This window comes from Branchiostoma lanceolatum, chromosome 10 (genome assembly GCF_035083965.1).
Source record: "Branchiostoma lanceolatum isolate klBraLanc5 chromosome 10, klBraLanc5.hap2, whole genome shotgun sequence".
In the NCBI taxonomy this organism is placed as follows: Eukaryota; Metazoa; Chordata; class Leptocardii; order Amphioxiformes; family Branchiostomatidae; genus Branchiostoma; species Branchiostoma lanceolatum.
This window is the reverse complement of record NC_089731.1, coordinates 8,033,393-8,042,845: the sequence shown is the minus strand read 5'-3', so window position 1 is coordinate 8,042,845 and position 9,453 is coordinate 8,033,393. Positions and strand designations below refer to the sequence as shown.

The 9,453-nt window shown below is 39.9% G+C and overlaps 1 protein-coding gene across 2 annotated transcripts; it reads left to right on the top strand.

Moving 5' to 3' along the window:
- Positions 1-2,693: 2,693 nt before the first annotated feature.
- Positions 2,694-6,370, top strand: LOC136442887 (electrogenic aspartate/glutamate antiporter SLC25A13, mitochondrial-like). Of its 2 annotated transcripts, none has more exons than XM_066439901.1 (4): positions 2,694-3,244; positions 4,270-4,503; positions 4,838-4,990; positions 5,434-6,370. In XM_066439901.1, exons 1-4 carry the CDS (start codon positions 2,971-2,973, stop codon positions 5,697-5,699), a joined length of 927 nt encoding a protein of 308 aa, XP_066295998.1. In that variant the 5' UTR covers positions 2,694-2,970; the 3' UTR covers positions 5,700-6,370. The 2 variants fall into 2 exon arrangements, with proteins under 2 accessions (XP_066295998.1, XP_066295997.1); XM_066439900.1 differs by having other exon boundaries at positions 2,695-3,244; positions 4,270-4,524.
- Positions 6,371-9,453: the final 3,083 nt, after the last annotated feature.

Sequence of the window (9,453 nt, the reverse complement as noted above, 5' to 3'; positions counted from 1 at the left end):
CTCACCTAACATTTAAAAATTTCGCAGATTTCATGTCATGGGAAGTACTGGAACCGTTAGCTCTGATCACAATTCTGGCTCCTTCCTCACCCGCCTTCTTCCCTCCTCTGACTTTCAAAAGGACGTCACATGTGAAGACATTAAAGATCACATTCATTTTAGTTTCGATGACTATCTATCGACGGAGCTTTCAGTTACACCAAAAACTTTCAATTTGGCCTTTTGATTCGTATGGGGTCTCCAACTTGTTTTATCCTTCCAGTATGTGTGACTAATTTCTAAATCCCAAGACGTGGCTGATGATTGGCCAGTGACAACGGAATATGTGTCTCTCACCAAGTTGTGTTTTTTTCTACTAGTTGATGAATGAAGACGTTTATTGTACATTCTTGACCCACTGGGTTAAGCACAGGTCACATGTTAACAACATGTAATATACATATAAAGTATACTAGTACTCATGTGCTGTCGGCTTCCTTTGGCTTCTTTGTAATTGTATAAATGTAGGAGGCTGTATGATTAATTAGATTTGGTTTATCGAAGGTTGTAAGGAATATAAATTTATACTAGTTTTTATCAAAGTTTCTGAATTGGTTAATACTACGGAAGATATGTAGCCATGGTATCATTACGCCATTCGTGGTGACTCGTTGCCAAATGAACATTTTTCTTTCAAGATGAACAAGTTTGGATTGGACTCCGTCCAATGTATAGCAAGGCTCGGTGGTGGGAGGATAAGTCATCAGTTGTCTACAAAAACTGGGCTCCAGGTGAACCTAAACAGAACCTTCGACCTAGAGGGGAAAGGAATTGTATCAGTATGCTCAGCATGGTGAGTGTTGCTTGATTTAAGTGACGAAGAAGATAAAGTAGCTTTAAGTTAGTAAAGCAAACGTTATCGATTCATTACGTTTGTTGAAAGCATGTGATGGCAGGAAATCAAGATGATGGTATGTAAATAGGATCATTTCATCAAATGAAACCAAGCTGTAGCTACAATGCAGAAAATGGACCACATTCATAGCTTTAGTCCAGAGTACCGGTGACGATGTTTTGCAAGTTTTACAGGGGCTGGTCTTTGCAGAAAGTCAGTTCAAATTTGAAAATGAAGGCCCTTATACTGCCTAAACTCTTATTTGAGAACAAATGTGGATGGTCCTGGCTTTAGTGATTATTCATTAAAGACAAATATGACTATTATATGAGAGTTTGCTGCTACTATCTGAGTAACATTTCTTCACCTAATGATGTTTTCGTGGAAAACTAGTGGAGAAAAAACAATGAGTTTTCGAAACTTGATGGGTCAGTTAGTATGCAAAGTACTTCCCATCGTCTGCTGTAATATCATACCGTTGGTCCTGAAACCAGGCGGGAATAGATCCCCTGCAGAGGATATTTAGAGTCAATTACCATCCAGAAGACAGTTTTTATAGGAGAACCCATGGTCCTTATTCCCGGTCATCTAAGCTGAAGTATCTTAATAAATACAACTGCCAAAAGTAGGTGTAATTATTATAATAATTACCTGATTGTATGATCTTTGTTGTGTTTACATCTTCAACAGGTTCGTCGTAGCTTAACGCATGCGCGAATTCCTGGCGACGGACAGTGGATTCACGGGAGGTGCAATGCTGAACAACGTTATATCTGTAAAAGGTATCAAGGCCAGATGAGCGAACAAAGGACACCCTGGAAAAGGAGATCTGTAAAGCCTTACACAATGCAGTGAATGCTTTTCAAATTATTCTAACATATTATTACTTTAGTCTGGGTCATATCGTGATTGACAGCTATTTGTAGACTGAGGCAGATTCAAATAAGTTGAAAGCACATTTCTATATTTTCAAGGACTGCTAACTTGCGAGATGGCACTTAAGCTTTGTCGAGGACAAGAGAGTTGGCCTTTACACTTTGTTTGACTTTTGTACTACTTTGACTTCTGTGTGAAAATATAACTCTTAAATTATAATTGAATATCACTGTAACTAACATGCACACAGAAAATACTTCGAGATCTGAACTTTTAAAGGGTAGCTATAGTGTCAAATTGAATATAAAACAATAAAGAACACCACCTAGACGTATATTATGGTTTGCATAGAATGCCACTGTTTTGAATAACCGTAAAGCTTGATTTAGACAGTCATCAATGATGTACCAAATGTAAATTGTTTCTCATGTTATAATCAGATGGCCTATGTATATGTAAACGCCCTTATGTCATTCATCTAAAACAAAACGTACCGTAACAGTAACATCTTGTTGACATTGCTACTCTTTTCTAGATGTGAACAACCGTCGAAGTTGTATAACATTACTCAAGAGTTCAGATGATTCAAGAAGCGTAAAGCTCATTTTGACAACTGTGTAATCGTATATTTGAAGATATTTGAATTGTTATAAATCTTAAAACTTTATTGGAGATAAGTAACAACTGTTATAACTACACATAATTAAATCACATGCTACACAAGATTTGACACAAGTGTGCAATGACTATATTGTAGCAATTAGCAGACGCAGTTACTGTAATTTTTCACTTCAGAACCGAACATTTTCACACGTCCGAAAAGTTGTGTTTTGTTTGACTGAGACGCTTCTGATCGATAGTGACAACAATGGCCTCCCCTCTGGCTGTGTGTCTGGTTTTATCATGCAAAATACGGAAACTCGGTCAAAAAGGCCCAAAGAAATTGTCTTCCCGTGTCCCATAGCAAACCGTTGCTGTTACTGCATGGAATAATGCAACCTGTTTCATCGCAGTATTGCTATTATCTGTTTTACGGTGAGGCTGATATAATAATTTACACGTACAAACACGTCATGATCAGTTGTCATGTAGTGCTGTACAAGTGGGTCATTGAGGTCAGGGGTCGGCCACGGACTAAAGATGTTCCATTGATCGTTTCAAACCGTTCGACTATGACATAGGATGTTCCTGAATCATAAGGCTGGCACTGCGTGAACTATATGACAACCATGGGGACTCAGGCCGAAGCCAGGTTGGGCAGCACACGTCCATCGGCGCCGCCGATTTCGCCTGGAGCTGCACGGGGGAGGGCGGACTATCTCCCGAAGAACTGGCAGCTCTACAGCGCTGGTGTCAGCATGGCGGCCGGCGGAGTGACGCAGGTTGTACACCACCCATTATTCACGCTGAAGACCTTCATACAGACCCCGAATTTCTCGTGGAAGGACTTCCTAGGCCGAACTGTCAGCAGTCCTGTAGGATTTCTCTACCGAGGTATGTTGTTTTCTGAATTAGTTGCTGTGTGTTCAGCTTTTACGACATGTTGCTATTTATACCGAGTCTACAACAACATTGAACATATATTGATATCATATATAAACTATGTACGTCGTCTGGGCTGCTGTTGCCTGTTGTAAGAGATATGAAAACAGAACCAATATTGAGGGGAAAAAATAGCAGGTGCGACAGTTTTCAAAATGTAGGTCATAAGTCATAGTTTGTAAACGACCAAGGAGGTCAGTTTGCTCTTACTGAGTCTTGAAGAAATTGCACATTTCCTTTTCAAAGCAATGTAGATTTCATTTGGGATATGGACAGCATACGTATAATTACACGGTTTTAGGCTGGTTAGTTAAAGTTTCTACTTACTTGTATACGAAATAAAAGAAATTGGGCTGAGTCACTGAGGTCACTCTCGGTCAATGACCCAGACGCACATATATCGATGATGCAACCGACTGGTTTGACCTGTCTGCCACTCTCGCCAAAGTAGGCCATTAGAATACAGTAATTGCATTGTGGCTGCCATGTAGCAGTAAAATACCCAAGTTATTTGTTCTGCTGATTCAGACAGTTATAGAAGGTGTTCACAAAAGGAACTTTAAATATTTATCATCAGTCTTTCGTAGTGTCATCAGATGGCCGAAATGAGGCTTCACTGAGCTAATGGATGACATCCTCTGGACACAGAAAAAGGATGCGATCGCGAAATAAAAGGATGCCAACATTTTGAAATTTAATTGAAAACCAGAGTGATCAGCGAACCCACCTTGCCCGACATCGATGCATGCCAAGCCAAAATTATGTCCTAAATCTGCAATTTGCCTCAGACTTGTCTCAAATCATGTTTCTTTCTCTCTTAACCGTCGAAAATCGATGCGCACACGGATGATATTCATAAAATCATACAACAATAAGACACTGAGTACTTAAAGGTTTTTAGGGCAATATGGAGAAATGGGTGACAAATTGAAGTGCATCGATCATGAGCACGAGGGATTATACTGTCTCGTTCCCAGGTGTAGTATCTCGTTCCCTGGGTGTCATGCCAGAGAGAATGTTGAAGATGCAAGGTTGGTTCGTGACGACCAAATTCCTGACGGACTTGCGAGGGGAACAGTCCTTGGGGATCTGGATCTTAGGAGGGCTAGCGGCTGGTGTGGGTACTGCAGTTGTGGCATCTCCGACCGAGCTTCTCATGGTCCGGGCGCAAGTTCACGGCCACCGAGTCAGAGATGTCTGGAAGACCACAGGTTATATGAACATAACAAAAGGTCCACTTTTATGTATCTTAGGTGAAGAAGTAAAGTTGGTGATGGTGTATCCAAGCAGTTATAAGTGAAATTTGACAAAGTGCTATCCGATGTGTAAGGAAAACATTAGCTCGAAAAAATGTTCTCGCATTTGCTGATTCCAATTTGATCTACGACTTTGAATGCTTTCAAAAACAACTTAACATTCATTTAGTTTGCATCAAATTTCAATGCAGTTTGACGGTGATCGCCGAACTCAAATCTAGATTATCTTGCATGCAGACTTCAACATCCTCATCAAATGACGCCCTGTCCTTTCTAAAAATCTCCTCAGGCATGTACAGGGGTTTCGCACCCGCGCTGGTCCGTGATCTCACATTCAACGCGCTGTTCTTCGTGGGGCGGGAGGCCGGAGTACGCCGGTATGAGACCCAACATGGTCACCGCTGTCCTGATCACAAACGCTTCCAGATAGGATTTGTAGCAGGTGCTTGAATACTCTTTACATCGTAACAAAATCCCTCAAATTTATATCGCGAAAGTTTGTCCATAATGGCTTTAAACGTTGTCAAGAGTAGGTTACTTTCTTTTGGGCAAGACTTTATCAAATTGAATGTTTCGTCAAATAAAAAGACTCTTTTTATACAACCAAGTGTTTGATTCCATCGAAATTTCGAGGACCGTCTGTCACCTTCCTCAGAGAAATTCTGACTGGTTCACTATTCACTATACACATGTAGATACTTACTTAGTGGGACCGCATCTGTAAGTAGTTCATTATGCACTGCGGCTATAGACGTCCTTTAGGTGTCGCTTCTACAGATTCGGTCCCAATAAATGAGGCATCATGAGATGCGTAAAGGCTATGTTTTGTGCCACATGCACTTTTCTTTAGATAGATTTCTGTAACACTGAATTTTTTCCTTACAGGCAGTATCAGCTGTACTGCAGCGACTCCTATGGATGCAGTCAAGACACGTATTCAGGCTGCTGTGCAGTGCGGCCCAAACTCGCAGCGGGGCGCTATCTTCTTCGCAAAGTCACTGTTACGGGAAGGAGGAATATTAAGACTTTGGCAAGGCTTAGGGGCCAGACTGATGATTTTTCCTAGCACACTCTCGCTCTTTTATATTCTTCAAGAAAAGATGGAGGGGATTCTTCTACAGGGGCTCAGCGACCAAGGGAAGCAAGCCTGACAAAAATTGAAAGAAATATAACTTGGGTGCAGTATTCTGAATTAATGCTTCAATACAAGCACTGTATCAGTGAATTGTGACTTCTTCTCGAGTGTGCACGTGAAGGAGTCAAAAAGCCAAATGTAAGAATTGCAATAATGAATTGGAATCGCCAGAACATTCCTGAAATCCTATCGTAATGGCTTTTTTTTTCAAAGAAAGATATGTTCTAAGTGTTCATTTATCTTCTCAGTGGTTTTAGGCTATCTTTGAAGTTTCATCAAAATCGATTTATTTGTTTGTTATCGATTTTGTACAAAACATGTTAGTTACGGCCCGTTTAGTAATTAGATTGTTTGGATATTCTTGATAGTTCCGTCTTCGTATATCACAACAGACTTGAATTGTTGTTCTGTAAAGACCTGTGTACATATAATGCTACGGTCCCATTTCCAATCCGATGTAAAAGACATCAAAAGACACAAAGTGTAAAAAATGACGTCCTAACCATATATTGTGTATTTTCTTGATATACATTTTTTGTTTGTCGTTTTCGCAAACAGCCCGGCTGGGCTCAGGATTGGAAATGGGACCGTCACTGAGCATTAGTTAGCATTTGAATATGAGAAATACCTCTAGAGGGATTTTCTATTTGTCTTATAAAAATACCCCAAGAAGCATTCATAGCTTATTATGTTTAGCCATAAGTATGGCTCAACATATTGTTTTCTCTCATGTTTCTTCTCCTGTCAAATCTTCAAATCGATTCATCTCTGTCATTTTTTGACCAAATGACCTGAAATTTGGTACAGAGGTAATGTAGGCAAAAACCAATGTACGTTCTTTTCCTTTTTTTGATATTGACCTTGAAAGTGATTTTATTGAGGTTTTTAGGCTATTTTTAGCATATCTTGGCCTCCTGCGCCCTTGTATTTCAACCGAATGACCTGAAATTTGCTGTATATGTGGCTTGAACAAATATTTAAAGGACTACATTCCCATTTTTGGCATACATATATTCAAAACGATTTATTTTGGGCTTTCTTGACAATATTTGCCACTTCTGTCACTTTCAATACTACATATGACCTACAGGTCATTGACCCCGAGTGCCTTGCACCTGGCCAAGCTTGAAGTTTGCTTACGAGGAGGAAAGACCGGACATAAACATTTAACGTGATTATCGGGAAAACACCATGTTCCCTTAAACTCAGTGGTTAAATTGCAGTTTAGGAAATTTTATAACAGAAAACAAGTTAAATCAATGATTTTGTGAATGTTTATTCTAGCATTAGTTATTCCAGATATTTTCAAACTCCAAATTCTTCAACACAACACGGGAGATCGTTTCTCCTCAGACTGGCGCGACACTCCTGTCAAAATTGATTGATGATCTCTCTCTGCCGCCGACTTCATACATGATCAAAGGCGGGTGGTAGGCGGTGCCTTCCTACATGTCCTACGTACGGGCGTATGGATCGTAGAATTCGGCAAAAAAGGAATGATTAGGCCAGTAGAGTCAGTCCCCGGTAAGGTCAATGATTCGCCCCTTTGCGCTAGCTTGTAACGTTAAATGAATGTACCCTCTGGTGGCCAAACTTCACTGACAAACTTTCTCCCTATTATCATCATGAGCTTGCGTTAGTCTGGTACTAGTGACTATTATGTGCCGGGAATGTTTATCTATCGCACGCCTTGGAAGGAAGTTCAACCATGATAAATGGTCGGCCGTTGCGAAAATTTGGAATCCCATGCTGTTGATTTTTGTGATTGAATCTGTAAGAAAATATATTTTCATGTTTTTGGGACGGACGCCGGGACGGGGTGAATTTTTTCTATCATTTTCGTCCCGTTAGTAATGCAAATCGAATCGTGTTGCACAAGAGGCAAAACACTGAAAACGTGGGTCTTGTGGAGTGTTTTGGAGCGGGAAAATGCCGGATATTAGCGGTGCCGAACAGTGTACATCGTCGCTCGCGGGTGACGCTCCGTCAAAACAAATCCGCTGGTGGTCTAGCGCGGCCACCGAAAATAGGCAGAAACACACAGGAGGACTTAGCACCTTCGTTTATGAGGGCAATTGTGAAAATCTTTTGTTACAAATTGTTCGAACATTGAAACATTTGGATAGATGGTTTGAAACTGTTCTAAATAAAGAGATTTTTGTGTAGTTACGTTCGAAATGTTTCCAACGTATGTGAAATGAGTTCAAACATGTTATAAGTTTCAATTCTAATTGTTTGAACACTTTAGAACTGTTGTGACTTAGACATTCTTTTAATCAAAATAGTTCAAACATATTACAAATATTATATTAAAACCCTCTCGGTGACTTTGAATTGACCCAAATATGTTGTTTTTGGTCATTTCCTTCGTCTCCTGTCAAATCTTCATATGTATACTATGGAAAACTTCATTCTTCCCTGGGGCTGATCTTTTTTAATTCAATTTTGAACTGGGTTGATTATGCGCAAGAGTGTAATTTTCAGCGGATATTTTTCGACTGGTTTACATGGAAATGGCACGGAATATCCCATTCTTGCAAGGGGAGGATTCTTTAATTATTTCTTTCAATTTTGAGCTGGAATGATTATGAAAAAGTCCATTCTTTAGCAGAAGTGTTAATCAATTAGTGGATATGGTTGTGGATTGGTCCATATTGTGTTGAGGTGCTACTGGAAGACTCAGTTTTGGACTGGGGTGATTCATTTTTTTAGTGCAAGTATTTTAGAATGGTCCATTGTTATTTTGGGAGAGTCCATTTTTTGCATGGCGAGGAGTATGGCTAAACATGCTGTATTTGCTCGCAAATGTTGCCTTTCTAGTAAAATACACAGCTTCTTTATCGGTTCGATTGTTGCCATAGTGACAACATACATCCGCGAGGAGACGTTCTGACGTACTTTGCCCTCCTGTCAATCTTCTGACGTCATGTAAACAGTTTGAAGTGGCCGCTCAGGTATGCCGGGAATGTTAAAGTACATATATTGATGTTGGAAACCTCCCCTAGTGTTGTCAAAGGTGTGACCCTAAGATACTAGTAGGCATAATGATAAATATTAGTTGTACTTTGTGTGTCTCAGTTTACCATTGCCAATAAAGATATGTTGCTGATACTTTTAAAGGCAATAACTCATGATCAAGGTATCTATATCATAGCATACAGAACTGACAAAACTAGAAGAATGTGTATATATGAAATACATTCCATCTATATGTTCCATTCATTGTAAGGAAAAATGGAGGGACAGTAGATAGAGCTAGTTACATTTCGGGAGAGATCCGTGCAGGGATTTGTATTTTTCGTCTGGTACCTCCCCATGTGAGAAGTAGTATGGCCCTGTGGATCTAACTAGTACTGTCAGTTTGTTTCGATCAAACCATTTTCCTGAAATCAGGCAGGGGTAACAGTTAGCTGTAAAGTGTGCGTGCTTTATCATGCTCATCTTATCTCTACATTTCGGGACTGGCACCGGAGTCTTTATAAGACCCCCTGCGGACTTATCAACAAAGTTCACCAACGTTACCTCTGAAGTTGGTCGTAATGCGGTGTGTGTGTGGATACGTGATACAAGTCAAGTTTGACCATGTTGACAGCAATCGCAATAGCGACTATTGGTACAAGTATAGATGGAAAGAAATATAAGAATTGATACAGTCATAAAGTCTGTCTTTTCTTTGTTCTACTTAATACGCATTTATACTTTGTACCTTAAGAAAACAGAAAGGTCGCTACAAAGCCTTAAGATGTCAAAGAAGAAAATAACAGGGAGGA